The 16724-nt window shown below is 39.3% G+C and overlaps 1 protein-coding gene across 2 annotated transcripts in view; it reads right to left on the bottom strand.

The window, feature by feature from the left end:
* PLP1 (proteolipid protein 1) overlaps nucleotides 1-16097 on the bottom strand; it is a 39870-nt gene extending 23773 nt beyond the window's left edge. The window contains exon 1 of one of the 2 annotated variants that reach the window (XM_075184605.1): nucleotides 15937-16097. In XM_075184605.1, the coding sequence (XP_075040706.1) occupies nucleotides 15937-15940 (4 nt within the window). In that variant the 5' untranslated portion in view covers nucleotides 15941-16097. The remainder of the gene's footprint in view (nucleotides 1-15936) is intronic. The other variant, XM_075184607.1, reaches the window with a different exon arrangement.
* Between the last annotated feature and the right edge of the window lie 627 nt (nucleotides 16098-16724).

Genomic DNA, 16724 nt, shown 5'->3' with positions numbered 1-16724 from the left:
TACATATACTGATTCAGAAAATACACTTCCCAGACTGCTTCTGGGAAGTTCATTGCTAATTACATCAGCTATTTTGGGGTGGACAAACTGCAAACTACAGCCCCTGGCTGCTCAGGAGAGCCCCAGACCGCAGTAAACGCATGAGGATACAGTAAGACACTGCAGTAAGTTACAAAAAGCTCACAAAATCTGGTATTTTGGCGCCAAATTGTACTAGAAGGCTTACCTTGCTTTTCTTCAGACACTGCTCCACAATATCATTCAAATTTATACAATTGGATATTAAAGAAAATGGTGTGCGCTGTTCAGAGTCAAAGAGCACTCTGTTTTTTGGCTGCTTAGTAGTAAAGATGTCAGTGATACTGCCTCTCACACAATTGCCAACACAAACACTTGGATTTTAAAAGCAGGAAATAATTTTTTCCAGGTGTGCCGACTGCCCGTCATACAATTGCGTTCAGATTGAAACACTTTAATTTTAAAAGCAAGAAACATATGTATATTTTTTTGGGTGTGTTGATCAAACAGTTCTCTTGTTTTGGACCATTAAATGGTTCAGATGTCACTGATAATGGCCGTCACACAATTGTATTTCAAATTGAAATCATTTGGATTTTAAAAGCCAGAAATATTTTTGTGTGTGTGCTTCTAAGAGTAAAACAGCACCCTGTTTCTTGTCCACTAAATAGTTCAGATGTCAGTGATGCTGGACCTTGCACAACCGCTTTCAGATTTAAACACTTAGGGGCATATTTAATTACGATTCCGACCCGGGGGATCGCGCCGGAACGGCCCACGAAGTTAATCCATGGTACCGCAGTAACGTGGATTTTTGTTCGAAGCCCATAGGGTTGCATACAAAAATCTGCGTTATTGTGATACCGTATTACCGGCAATAACACGCACTTTACACGGTAACGCGCGTTACCGCGGACCGGAACCCTAATTGAATATGTGCCTTTGATTTTAAAAGCAAGAAACAATATGTTTTATCTAAAATTAGTTAACTAATATACTATTAATACCAGTAGCCACTGGTTGTCTGCTCTTGACTTTCTCACAGCCAATTTATCAGCACACATTTTCAGCAGACTAATCTGTTAAGATTTGTTCAGTAAAATCCCTGCTATCTCATTATATAATGCCACTCTCATTCTGTCCAACATTCTATAAGCTACTTTATGAGCACTTAATTGGAGCAAGCGTCAAACCCTATGTTATCAATCCTAAAATGGCAGCTGGGAACAGGAGGGAGTGCTATGTATAGAAGATCTCATTCCAAAACTCACAAGATCTGACATTTTCCCAGAAATAACGCTTTGCCTTGTTTTCAGACCTTTATTTTTGGTTTAAATAAAGTATAGGATTTTACTTTTAACAAACAGTTCATTCAAGCCTAAACTTAGAAACATATCTTTGTTTTAATTTCTCCAAATTTTAGATAAATGATTTGTATTTTTATTTATTTTTTTATTTTAGAAGTCACACTCCATGTATTGTTCTCTTTTCATAAAATAGCTACAATCCTTATATAACACTTAGCTAGAAGTCACTGATCAGTAACTGAGGGAGAACAGAATCCCAGTGCAGAAACTAACATAAAAGGTTAGGACAGGAAAAGATTATATAGACAAGGACTATCATGAGACAAACTAGCAAAAATAGAGACTTCCAGCATTGAGATTAACAGCTAGTGTATAAGATTGTTAGGAGCCCATTAAGATAAATATAACCATTGGGAGAACCATCAATGTCCAATATAGGAAGGAAACCACCAGGTACCAAATAGCCATTCGAGGACCCTCAGATACCAGAGGCAACTGGGATGCCATAGGCATCACAGACTGTTAGTACAGGCACTAGAGGCAACTAGGGGACCACTGGCATCAATGGCAACTAAGAAACAGTGGTGTCTACAAGAGCAAAAACCATTGAGAATAATTTACGCAGAGTCCAGGAAACAATTATTTCTGAAGCATAGAGATCCTGGGCTCATTCCCAGGCAGAACCCATTGCCCTACTATGATAATGATTAACCACCCCTACACAAATTATGTTATTTTTTTCTATCTTGCAGCCTTTGAGAAAATCATTTGCTCTCAAGTGTACCACAGACCTTCAGCAACATATACAATAATGTTATAATAATTGTGCATATTACCCAGTGAAAGTGTATCTACCCATTAAACACTTTTTTTTTTATTATGTTACCTGTTGTAATCTTTACCTTATCATGTAATACTAGGATATGTGATGGTTCAAGGTATTGATTGATGTTGCCCAAGCCATCATTCCTGTAAGTAACTATTCTACAATTTAATGGAGAGCTGAGTAAGACCTTTTACCATTTATCGAACAATGTAAGTTTAGTGTGGTAGTAGGGTTTAGATTAAAAGCGATTCTTTTGGTTGAATGAGGGACTTGTGCATACATAGCAAATTTGATAACATTTTAAGACAGTTTTCACACTGGATCACAGTAGTGCAATTGATATATCCGGATTTTACAAATGTGTTCCATACAATTTCCACATAACAGACTGGTGCACAAGATAAGAATAAAAGTTCTAGGGAAAAAAAAGTATGTAGCTGAGTGCGACGACGTGGTCCTTCATCTAAGTTTACACCATCTGCCTCTCATCTTTAAAACATGAGACTTGTGGATTTATTTTTACTTGGATAAAGTGTTCACTAGCTTATCAAAAGTTAGAGAATCTCCTTGTCGCTGGTATCCTCATTTCCATCATCGCTGTTACACCTGGGCATGTATATGGATTTACTTAGGGAAGCAGATAATGCTGCTATGTGGGTTGTCACACTGTGGCCTACCGGGTTTCTGTTGCCCTGTTTTGTGTACTCCTGTGGATAACAACATACCAGTTATAATGACATTGGACAGGGACTCTGCATATTAGGGCATAGATCTGTATACAAGGTTTATCTAGGACATTATAAATACATTGGAATATTATCACCCAATGGTCTTAAATACAGCCAAGTCAGGACCAGATGCTATACCTGCCGACTCAGATACCTGTCCCCTTCCATCATGAGAACAAGAAGCTAGCATCAGCTGAAGTATCTTTACCTTAACAATGGGAGGGGTTAAAACCAGAAGCCTCTCTTCATTAGGGAAGCCAAATCTCCTCATTACCATGAGTAAGTGACTTGTTTTCCCATGGACTAGAATAGATAAGGGGGCACCAAGAGAGACCAATGTGGTGCTGTATTTCCTCAACTCCCCTAGCCAACCCCTAAGAGTGTCATGGCCAATCAGATCCAGTGGGAATATGAAATAACTTTGCAGAGTGGAGTCCCACACGTAGGAATTTTGGATTGCTTAAAAGAAGCCTGCAAGACTCATGGAGGTGTTCCAGTTTGGGCAGAGCATGGTGTTGCTGTTCCATCTTCTATCAGATCTGTTGAAAGGATCAAGTGCATATGAACCTTTGGTTTCATGTATATCGCTCTATCAGGAGAAGTTTGTGGATCCATCTACCTGGTGAACCTACAGGACTAGGGAGACTGGAATTTAGATCCTTATCATACTGGTGGAGAGCCTATTGGCTCAGCGGCCGAGATCCTCAAGGGACAGGAGTACTTCAACATCTGGCCATAAATCACTACATTCTAGACTTTACCTACTGACAACTTGGTTGAAGATTACTAACAACTTGGCCAGAAACTGTTTACTGCCACAACACCAGTCACTTCGGAGACAGTTTGGGTAGGGAACTTCAACAGCTTGGCCAAAATAAATATTACCCGGGACTTGGAATTTCCACAAAAGCTTGGCCAGAGCTAAAACACTCTCATCATGCTGGTGTACCACTATTGGAGTTCCTATAACAATTGCATCAGGAACTGTTACAGAACAGCTTGGCATGGAGTCCAGTAACAGTTTTGCCAGACACTTTCCTACAACTTGGCAGAAGTTTCAGAGTCATTGCAGTACGGTTTTTTCAAGTCGTCGGAAATTGGCGAGTTTACAGCTAAAATTTAAAGCGGCGCTGGCTTGTAAAGGCAAACTTGCCTTTACAAGCCAGCGCCGCTTTAAATTTTAGCTGTAAACTCGCCGATTTCCAGCGACTTGAAAAAACCAGACCATGATACATTTACCCCTTGGTGTAACATCATTGCTGGTACCCCTAGCAACTGCCTCAGGACCATTTTTAGCTGCAGCTTAGCCTGGGACTTAAAGAGCATTGCCTGGCAAAATTATTATAGGAAAGCTAATAGTGGTTAACAGTGGGCAGTTTGAGGGAATTTATTATTGTTCTGGCTGTCGATAATCTTTGTTTTTGTACATAGTTGCTATTGATTTAAAGTTTATGTCTTATTCTGTAATAAAGATACCATTGTATATTTCTACCTCTCCTTGCCTTAGTGATCCAAGAACCCAAAGGTAACAGATTTACTCTGAGAGCCTAGGCTCTAACATCTCAGTATACTGACAATGACTTGAGACCTGATTGAAATGAACAATACAAAAGATAGTTATAAGAAGAGCATATTCTGACTGATCTTATTATTAGCTGTGTTCTACAGATATCAGTATTAGTCCCTGTACTTTTCAATTTTGTTATTAATGCCATTGTAGATGGCCTAAGAATGTTTGTCAAAAAGGAGCATATTGCCACTTGATATGGAATAAGACAAAACAAATTTCTCATCAGCGTAGGAAGGGGTTCCTTACTGTAAATGTGATTAAGCTGTGGAATTCAATGCACTTTTTTTTAAGATATTGATTCTGTGGGGGGGGGGGGGTAACCTGGACGCCATAGTGAGCAGACATACCTTCCCGCTGCTCTGCTTTATGCTGTGCATATATCCATGGGAATCAGCCCCCCCCCTTTCCCAAATTAGAGACCAGCCTGACCTGTTTTGCACCCCTGGCAGCTGACATACCGCAACATCCTAGTTACGGCCTGCTCCACAGTCTGGCCCGACCGCACTGTGGTCTCTTCTGCATACTGTGCGGCTCTCCCAGAACCATTCCCAGTACCATTACTGTGTGGCTCTCCCAGTACCATATGGACTGTATGTATTATCCAGTATTGTTTTATTACTGTTTAAAGCGCTACAGAATCTGCTGGCACTATATAAATAAATGTTGATGATGACGATGTACATCTTCCACACCGTTCCCTATATAGTCCCCAAATGATTTATCGCCCAGTTTCACACTTTAATGATGTCTTATGCCTGAAAAAAGAAATGCCCTCTTCTCACTCACAAACACCTGGCCTTACCAAAACCAAGAGGAGGCCTAATGCTCCCTAATTGTATGCAGTATCAGGAAGCTTGTATACCAGGGCAGCTTGATTGCGCACTCCCTCCACCTCCAAGTCCTGGGTAGATCTCCAAAGTGCCTAGTGCTCGGATTACTCAGTGCCCGACCTTCTCTGGACTTCTAAGACTGCCCGTCCCCCACCCGCACGTAGACTCCTCTCCATTTTGGATACCTTGCAGATCTGGGATAGGATGATGGGGTTATATATGGATCTAACGCTCCACACCTGTAATTTATCTCCTTTCGACATACCGGACCTGAGTCTTTCCCCTTAGCGCATTAATGATTTGTTTGCCCAGGACTTTCTCCTACCCTTTACTTTTTTCCAAGACTGCTTTAATATCCCTCATACAGATGGGTATAACTATTTGCAATGTCAGAATTGGGTTACATAAACCTCCAAGACACCTCAATCCCTGTCCCTCCCATTGGCCCAATTGGTGGACAGATTAATAAAGGGCTTAAACAGGGGAGTGATAATGTTTTGGCACCAATATCTCCACTCTATGGTCTCCTCCCACAAGACTCATTCCCAGCTCTGTTGAGAGTCAGACCTCCACTTGACTTTCACTCCATGACAATGGGAAGCTATTTTTTCCACCTCTCATTGTATGTCTACATGCATTAACCCCACTGAAATGCAAATCAAACTTCTAAACCAGCTATACCTTACTTCCGATAGGCTACACACTGCTTGCCCATGTCAATCGAAATTTTGGGGTTAGGTTTTCCATGCTTAGCCAGCCAATAGAATGCTATGGTTAGTTTTCTAGCCTCCACTATAAATGAAACTCCCAAAGGATGCTGGGGTCTCTTGTTTCCTGGATCTTTGAGATAATAGGAAGCAGCTCCATTACAGTCCTTGCCTTGTTATTATAATTACTTTCTCTTGCCTGTGTTTCTCTGCTCTGTCTTGCCTTTATTCTTCCCTATCTATTCACTGTTTTTCTATTTTCAACTCTTTCTCTTTTCCAACACCCTACCCACAGCCATTCCCTTCACCCACCGACCCTATACCATCCCAACTATCCCTTGACTGTCGTTATGCCCAGTCCCTGTTGCCAGGTTATTTCCTCTGCTTGTTTGCTGGATGGCTCCCATGTCTTTGTCGGGAGCCATCTGATTGCTATGCCCCTTTCCGCTCGCGGCCATCTTACCTGGCTCTAGACCCGAGACTACAGACAGCCAGCAGGTCGCTTACACAGCATCAGAAAAAGGGCAGGCTGGGGTGACGCAGAAGGGAATGCCCTGCCCCTTCCACCTCCCAGCATGCAACTATCAGACAGAATGAAGTTTCCTTAGCCTCCCCTCCCAGCACCCCACAGTCAAGCTATAATAAGGGAGCACACGGTTACCACCCCAACATCTGTACAACAAGATAGGCGCAGTGCGCAGGCTCCTATATGACCACTATAATCATAACATGATGAGTGTCAGGGACTCAATCTCCCCACACCCGAGTCCCTGGCAGTGTACCCATCCTGGCCCTCTCCCACCTTCCATTACATCCAATATGCCCCTCCCATGCATGCCCGAGGGATGGAAGAAGCACAGGATTCTTCAGCGGATGGCTGCCCCCCCCCCCCCAGTTATGCCTCGCCACCTATCACTGGTGTCAGGGCCCCCATCACAAAATTCTCTACTTGTAATAAAGAAATGAACTAGGAATCAAACAGGCGCAGTGTAGAGCAAAGCAGCCCTTTCCTTTCAATGTAGTGAAACCTACCACATCACACATCACATTTACCTGCTTTTCTCCACATGTACCTGTCTCCTTTGGCCCCTCATCAAACCTCCTGCCATCTAGTTAAGCCATATAAAGTTGCACCAGCCACCGTAGCGCCTCGCACAGTTTCAGGAGGAGCAATGGTGCACTGCGATAACACAGCATTTGACAGGAGTATGGCCCTGTGTTTAAGATACAATTAAAAAAGTTATATAAGTAGATATGTTCTCCCTGATAGACATGGCTAAGAAAGAGATTATGGCAGCTGGGAGTAGGGGGGGGGGCATAGGCAAAGAGTCATATCGGACATTCCCAAATTGATTGGTAGATATTGTGTTTTTGCCCATCTTATTTAGAAACCAGACCAAGTGCTCTCATAAACATCTGGCGCTACTCCACTTGATCACCTATATGGTGATTAATGATGCGGCCAGCTTTTGGTGCACATATGATAAGAGCGTAAGAGTAGCAGGCAGGAATTTATCCCTTTTAAATGTGAGGACGTGGAAACATAGATGGCGCTAAGGCGTCCCACAGGAGGTGCCAATCAAGCCCCAGTAGTAAGCAATAGGTTTCCAGGATCGTTAAGGCGTGGCACTCCACATAGAAATCAGAACCAATGCTTTGCGTTCAATTTCACCATAAGCACCTGAGATTCTCTACATGTGCATGCAGATATTGACTAAGTGTCCAATTTTAGCCTATTAGTTAAGTATCCAACCATACTCTGGAGCTTTACACAGATGCCTCTGGGGCCCATGGCTTCAGGGTTTTCTGTCAGGGAGATTGGTGTGCCACACCCTGGCCTGCAGACTGGCTGGCGGCTCAGCGACTTCATAAAGAATTTGTTGGTACTAGAACTTTTTCCCATAAACTTATCCCTGGAATTGTGGTCCCGCTGTCTTGCTGGCCAGCATGTTGTATTCTGGGTAGTGCAGGCGATTTATCGCCAAAGCGACCCCTCCTTACACGTGGTATCGGCTGGATTTTGGTAATGTGGTCCTAAGTGTTGATAGGGATCCGCTTGATATTCTACCTCTTTTCTGTTGAGGATATGAGATCCACATTCGGGTGCTTGGGTATTCATATGTTGTCTGGGTGACCTTGCCCTCGATTGGTCTTCATTTCCCTGCCCTGTGGACATCAGGTGGGTGGGGAAGAGCGGCCTTAGATGGCCTTCTCTCATGTTCTTATTAGTGGCTGAAATAGAGGATTCTTACCTCCACTGACATACCCGGCAGAGGCAAATCCTTAGCATTAATTATAACCATGAGCAAGGATTTACAGGCCATGCACACCGGCAATGAAGATATCCTGGTCTTACATAATTCCCAGGCTTTCCTGGAGGGTACCCATCATTGCCCCCATTTTGTGGGTCATTCTCTGAAAGATCAACAGGGTCACATGGGGAGTAATAATTTGCCCTGGGGGTATGGTGATAGCCCACCCGATGATTACAACTGACTAGAGACACCTGTTGAGACCTCATGGTGTACACCTCACAGCAGAAGGTTAAGAGATTTTTATTGGGCAGTTATACAGGCAGTTTGGGGTTGCTCGCGATCCCAATGGTGAGCAGGAGGGCAACACAGTCAGCAACTAATCAAAGGTACCATCGCTGATTGGCCGCGCGTCACTTCCCTTTTCAAAGTAACATGACTGTTGGTCCTTTTGTGTGGAGGATCCCTTGACCTGCTATGTGTGGGCACGTCAATGTCACGTCCAGACAGGGAGCAGTCACGCTGATGCCAGATTTAGCAATGGCCAATGGTAAACATTGATTCTTGGTCCAGTGGTATGAGGAGTTTACCGTCGACTGTTTTGGCTTAAAGATTAGTTATTAGCTGCCACCAGAATATAGAAATATTACTATAATTAATAATAAACTGCAACTTTTTTTGCCAAAAGTTAAAATCGTGTCAGTGTGTTTATTTCAGGTTAAGTTATGATAACACAGAAACTTCTAAAGGTCATTAAATTGCATGAAACAAGAGACATTAACACTATGCATTTTATTGTGTTACTTATAGAAAAACACAAACAACTCAATTAAAGCTCTTGAAAGTTTGAATTCTATGGCCTTTTATTTAACCTTGCTAACTATGTAACATGTACTTTAGGTTTAGTGAGGGTAAGCCATTCCTTTCAGTAAGCTTTTTTAGAATGGGGACTGGCAGCGCTACATATACCGATCAGGCACAATATTAACTCCACTGAAAAGTGAAATGAATAACATTGATTATCTTGTTACAATGACACCTGTCAAGGGGTGGGATATAATAGGCAGCAAGTGAACAACCAGTTCTTGAAGTTGATGTGTTGGAAGTAGGGAAAAAGGGCAAGCGTAAAGATCTGAGTGACAAGGGCCGAATTATGATGCCTTGACTGGGTCAGAGCGTCTCCAAAATGGGGGGTCTTGTGGGGCATTACAATTATGCAGTGGCGGAGGAGAGCAAAGGCTAGCCCACCTGGTCCTGTCTTACAGAAGAGCTAAAAAAGTTAATGTTGGCTATGATAGAAAGGTATTAGAACACACAGTGCATCGCCGCTTTCTGCATATAGGGAGTGCCAATGCTGACCCTGTCCAATGATAAAAGAGCCTACAATGGGCATGTGAGTGCCAGAATTTGACATGGAGCTATGGAACAAGGCGGCCTTGTGTGATGAATCACATTTTCTCTTACATCATGTGTGCGCCATTTTACCTGGGGAAAAGATGGCACCAGAATGCACTGTGGGAAGAAGGCAATTCGACAGAGGCAGAGTGAAGCTCTCGGCAATATTCTGATGTTCTGCTGGCATTCATGTATAAATTTCTTTGACATGTATCACATCATTAAACATTGTTGCTGACACCCCTTCATGGCAATGGTATTCCCTGATGGTAACAACCATTTTCAGTGAAAAAATGCATCCTGCCACACTGCAAAAATTGTTGAGGAATGCTGTGAGAAACATGACAAAGAGTTCTAGATAATGACTTGGCCAACAAAGTCCCCAGATCTCAATCAGATCAAGCATCTGTGGGATGTGCTGGAAAAACAAGTCGGAGACTGAGGCCCCACCTAGCAACCTACAGCACTTATAGCATCTAAAACAAAAAGACAGTTGTCAGCGCTTATCCTTTCCACTGCATATCTGTGTGTGTCTAGCACAATAAAAACATGAGGTATTAGTTCATATTTTGATCAAAAGATTTAAGCCTGCATCCCAACGTCAAGGGAACCTCATTATATGCAGGTCCTACACTGACCTATATGCTTTAAACACCATTAAAATGCAGTTAAAATCAGATGCACTCACCTCCCAGGTATAGGGGTTTACATCTAGCAAGGACTGGCTTGTAACCCACACCCAAATGTGCCTTTTTGTTTTGTATACATATATGGGCATTTATATTGCCATGCAGTCGGTACCATATATAATGTGGAATATACCGAGCACAGGCTTGTTTTCTCTGGTTTTGTTTCAAAATATTGCCTTTTTGTCATAGCAGCTGTCCATCAAGCCTATTTAAGGCACATTTGGGTGTGGCTCACAAGCCAGCCCTTGCTAGATGTAAAACCCTATACCTGGGAGGTGAGTGCATCTGATTTTAACTGCATTTTAATGGTGTTTAAAGCATATAGGTCAGTGTATGACTTATAGCATCTGCTGCTAATTTTGGTGCCAGATACCATGGAACACCTTCAGAGGACTTAGAGTCTGTGCCTTTATGGGTCAGCGCTGTTTTCGTGGCACAAGGGGGGGGGCACAATATTAGGAAGGTGGTTATTATGTTGTGGCTGATCAGTGTCAGTAGTCACATTTATGGCAAATCTGAGAGGATTACATTCCACTAGATAAGCAATAAGAAATAAAATGTTCAAGTAGCAGTAAAAGTTAATTCTATATAGCCTTGATTAAAAGTCTATTTCATAGCACCTGAGCGTTAACTTCACCTGAATGCAGATCCAGATCTAAAAAGCAAGCAATCAAATCAATAACTAAAAAATACACTATTTAATCCTATAGAGAAAAAAAACTAACAATGATTGTTAGAAAAGACCCAATATATATTATTTTGCTATTGTCTTCTCTAATGGTGCGAAGCTGATGTATTTGAACAATTTGACACTAAACTGTAATCCACTTGTTTTCATGTAGATTTCACTTCATATACTTAAGTACTCACTGGAATATACATATTAGTATACAAAAAATATATTCATAACCTGTATACAATACACAACACACCCACATGCAGTCAAATAAACACACAATTAGCCTCTGTATTACAAACAAATGACCATGGTGATGAGGGCCTGGTATGTCTTGACACTGGTTACCTCCCATTTCACCCACTCAGTTACAGGAACACAAAGATTATTGTGCAATTAATTATGTTGATAAACATGCTTCATTGTATATCAAGTGAATTTAAAAAAAAAAAAAGTAAAACAAAAACTTGTAACAGAGAGGCCTGGAACAGACAACAACTCTTTGTAACAAATAGCCAACAACCACTTAAATGATTTGTCTCTATACCAGTTATTCTCAAATACATTTGTATGTCACATAACTAGTTTGCATGTGACCTTGAAATTAAGAGAAATAGATAAGGTTTTTTAATTTTCTAATTTTCAAATTCATGCAATTATTTCATTTATTTTTATACAATGTCACAGTTGTAAAGCACAGGTATGAGTGTCTGTGCTTTTATTGGACATGTGTATGGTGGCTGCCAAGGTATGGGAAAAGTGGGGGGTGGGGGTTCCAGCCCTTCCAATTGTGATTATGCAGCAGTAATTCCCAATGTGCCTGTTAGTGTGTTATAACAAACATGAATGCAAGTCACAGAAATGTGGAACAAAATAATGTAATAAAGCAGTATTTCAGATAGTCAAAAAATCAATCCAAAATAGTAAATCTATCCAAAAAAGCATACCAGAATAATAAACTGTGGTGATAAAAAAGGTCTCTGAAGAGCTCTTGCTTCCGTAAGTATGTACACAATAGGTAATAATCCAAAAAGAAAGTCCTTCACGAAAAGAATGGTTAAATAAACCAATAGCCAAAGTTTCCTCTGAAGCGCCTTCCTATGGCATGCTTCCAGCAAAGACGTTATGGAGTAAGGTGTGTCATAACATGAAGATAGCTGGGATCCCTTGCTATGTAGTATTTAAACTTTAGCTGTGTAACTTTACAGAAATAGCCACATTTCAGTCATTTAAGTTGGCCTTTCACACACATGCAAGCAATACATAGGTCCATAAATTATAGCATCTGCAGTAGAAGAAAGGCTTGCACCACAGTCAGGTGTCGCGATCGTTTCTGAGATGTAATTTGCACAGCCTGGATTTATAAACTGTGCTCCAAGAATCAGCAAACTTTCTAATAAATAAAGCTCATAGGAACCTCAAATAAATATATACCCATATATATTTATATAAAGAAGTCCCATCAAATAATGTAAAAAGTGTTCTTTATAACTTAAACTCACCCAAAAAGGTGTGTTCTTGTGATATTTGTTTGGATATATTCAGTTGTTCCCTCAAATCCAAGGTATGAAAAAATTGAAAAAAAAAAACACTATAGTGTACTCGGTTTAAACAAATGTGTATTTGGTATTAAGTAACTTCAGTGCAACAAATGTTCTCCCTCCATGTGGATATTCAAACTGGTGAATGTGCTCAAATACAAAACAATATATAATTTGTATTGTCAATAAAAAAATTATAACAGTCTGTTACACTCATTTGAATGTAGTTTTTATTAGGGCATTCCAATTAAATCACTATAAGAGGCACCAAAAAGAATCCTTTATTCTATTAATATAATGAAAATCACAAACTGCAGCACAACTTCAAAATCAAATGGTGAAAGCAAGAGGAAGCACTCATATTTAAGAGATTAAAGCTAATTTTTAAATCAAGTCCCTGCAAATGCAGATTGAGAGGCCCATCAGATACACCATTCTGTACTCTGCATTTGCTGAGTCTCTGATGACTTGAAAAACACGTTTTATCCACCATAATATGAGTGCATGCTCTTGTTCTTACTGATTGATGTTTAAGTTGTACTGCACCATTTGTGGTTTTTATTTTATTCATAGAATAAAAGATTCATTTCTGTACTTTTTCTATTGAATTAATTGAAAAGCCCTAATTCAAGACAAAGTTCAGGTGGGTATAATCTTTACCTCACTTGTTTTCATAATTTTTTTATTGGCAAGAGCACACCTTTTTGGGTGAGTTTAATTTATAAAGAATACTTTTTATATTATTTGATGAGACTTTGAACACCAGATTAGGTTTATATTTATTTGAGGTTCTTATGCACTGTACCTATTGGGAATTTTGCATAAATCATAGCAGCCAATTAACAGTCATTCTGTAATGAACTTGATCATTGTTTGTATCTCTTTGGTTACTATGGGTTCTAGGATGTGATCAGTGCTACTTGCACCATGGTTTTTTCATGTCTGCAGAGGTATAGGTAAGTTTCTAAAGCTTATGGGGTTATACATTTTTAAGCTAAAGATAGGCTATCATAGTATGGAGAAGAACATGCTGGCAAGTGCAATTTAATCACAGATATAAAAGCCCGGGATGGACAACAAATTATATCAAAGAATTCTTACAAGATGAGCATAGAGCTAACTCAAGATCAAATGTTGTTTTGTCATGTTATGCTCAGGTTAGATTAACATGGCATTTATCTAAAAGGGATACTCACTTAGTTATATAATGGCTCATACATCTTCGCAAAAAAGAACAGGGATTATAAAAATGTAATGATAATAATAAGGATACTACTACCGCTGCTGCTACTACTACTAATAATAATTATCATCATCTAATGTTCTTTATTATGAATATCTTAAAATCAGTTTCATATGTAGAAGTTTAATGTGTAAAATCATGATTTTAGGTTTTCTTCTCATCTTTCCTTCAAAGAAAGACTGACACAGTAAATCAAAGTTTCTTCTCCAAGCAATTTTGCAGGGACATTTTTACAGAGATTTTAAAATGTGAACAACTTTATAATGTGTAGCTTGCTTAATATCGAGCAGGGTCAACCTACAAAAACACCCTTAAATCAACTATAATTATAACATTGTCATATTGTCTTAAATAGAAGATCTGAGATTGCATGGGTGGCTATCACCCAACTGTTGTCAGTGTGAGCCTTCAAAAGGAGTTACAGGCAGTCACTGTTACTATGGGCAATGCAAAAGCAAAAGTAATATTATATAATAACGGTGCAAGAAGCATCATTTATGTTCTGTAACCCACAGTGGTCACTCAGACATTCTTTCATTGGTCTAGCATCCCAATCAATAGTAATATTTAATTAGTAGCTATGGGTCAGATACTGTGAGTTGTGCTAATTATATCATGTTACATGATCTAAAATACTCCTTAACCCATTCAGCACAACAGACATATAATTTTTGTCTGTGCCACTCTTCTTCCAGAGTGTTGCTAGATTTTTAAATTTGACATCCTTGCAACACTCTCAGAGAATGCATCTAATCACTGTCATTGGCCATAAGTATAACCATTAGTGTGTCAGCAGGAAGCCAGCTCACATACAGAAAGCGATCAGGCATTTTTCCTGAGCACAAAGAAAGAGTTGTCTTTCTGGGACTGAAAGCGAGTGCTAATGTACAGGAGGAGACATCATAAAAGCGAGAGCAGTGCTACTACATTGTCTCTAGTATTGCATTGCATGTAGTGCATTCGTTCCCCTATGAGGAATAATTTCCCTATAAGAAATAAAATACTAATAAAACAAAACACAGAAAAATATATATTCTTCCTATATTATGACAAATTTGTAATAACGTATACATATTTAATATTCCTATAATTACCACAAGTGCAAAAAATTTTTGAAATATTTTGTGGTTTGCTTCATATTGTATAAAAGTTGCTAAGGGAAGAGTCCCTTTTAATTACCTGTTTTGCCATATATAATGCCTATAAACACAATACAAAGGTCACTTGGGTGGAGAAAAAAGAAAAAAGTTATTCCTGGTAAAAACAACGCAGCACTAAATCGAGAAAATCAGCCTAGTCTATTGACACATCAAGTCCAAACAAAGTTCTAGTGCTTAAAATGTTGAGTATAAATGTGGTTAAATTAGAGTTCTTAAACTGAAATAATAATATTAATAATAGTGATAATAATAAATAATTGTATATAACGCTTCTCTCAGAATAGACTGCAGAATGAACATTTGCAAACGATAAACACTTCATACAAAATAAACATATAAAATATTAACTGAATACAGAAAAGAGAGCTACGTTATGAATGTAGCAGTTATTAATGAAATGCTTGAGTAACAGGTAATTCTGAGGCCTCTCATACTGTGCAAGGCAGCGAATTCCAAATAGTAGGAGCCGCAAAGCTAAAAGCAAGAGCACCATATGAGATTCTAGCTACTGTCAGTAGTCCTTTATCTGCGAATCAAAGTGACAGAGTGGGAACTTAGGAAATCAGAAGCTACTTCGAGTGTTATTATTTCAGAAAATTAACGGTACTATCTAATACTGCATCACTTCTTTTAATTGTGTGTTTATATTGTATTCTACTATATAAAGTATAATAATGCCTAGCACAATATTAAACCACCTGTTATTTTGCATAATTTTTTAAAATAGAAACACACAGCATGACAGAGAGCACTAAATGTAAATATGTATACCTTTGAGCAAGCAACTGTTCATGTCTGCTACAGGCAGTAAATTACACTGTATATACAAATTAAAATATTATAGTAATATTATAATAGTATTTTTAATTCAATAAGTAATCCCTATGTACAAATGTCATATGCATTGTCACATTTAACAGTTCCTTATCATTTTGATTCCAACATGATGAATTGACCAGAGCAACTACAAAGATAGATAGATAGATAGACTTACCCATGATATCAAAAACTTTGTAGGGAACTTCTTAGTTGTCTGTCACCTTTCCTGACTGTTACTTGTTACTGACTGACCCCAAAGTATGTGTCCACACAGTTTCATTTGAATACTTTGTATTTCCCTGCCAAGCCCCTTAACACATTCCTTTCTACATTGGTCTAGTACTGGGCCATAAGATGTTCCACAGAGTGGCAGCTAGCACCCAATGTGCCAATACATTGGTTAAAATATAATGAGGGCGGGTGTTTGCCCATAAATGGAAACTCTCCCCATTTCACTGACTTGTTCATAATATAAAGACCTATTATAATTGAAAGGAGACGGCTAGAGATTAAATATTCATAAAACTGCCTAAGCAACTCTGGAATGTGGGGTACATTCCAAATAGCAATAAACAATTTTCATAAGCACTGCATACAATGCCATACAAACACAAGGCATGTACCAAGAGAGTACTGTAGCAATAGTTAGTCTTTTATTACAATAACATTTTTAATAAATAAAAAAAAAATAGGACAAGCAAAAAATATATAGCTAAATTTGGTAGAACAACTCAGCTGATTCAATTGCCATATTTTTTTCAAGCTAAATAATATATTTGTGCAGTATTTTTAGTTACTATGGACCATTTAATTTAGTAATTTCTGTACCGTATTGCTAATGTACCATTATGTTGAGAGGGTGAAAGTGTTAATATTTGTTTCTTACATGAGTCTTGGCTCCATTATAAAAGGAACGGTCAGCCCCTGGCACTGCATAGCACCCATCACTATGGATAGACCAGC

The sequence above is a fragment of the Mixophyes fleayi genome, chromosome 9 (genome assembly GCF_038048845.1).
Source record: "Mixophyes fleayi isolate aMixFle1 chromosome 9, aMixFle1.hap1, whole genome shotgun sequence".
Lineage (NCBI taxonomy): Eukaryota > Metazoa > Chordata > Amphibia > Anura > Limnodynastidae > Mixophyes > Mixophyes fleayi.
Note: the sequence above shows the minus strand (reverse complement) of the source record. Positions and strands in the feature narration are given on the sequence as shown.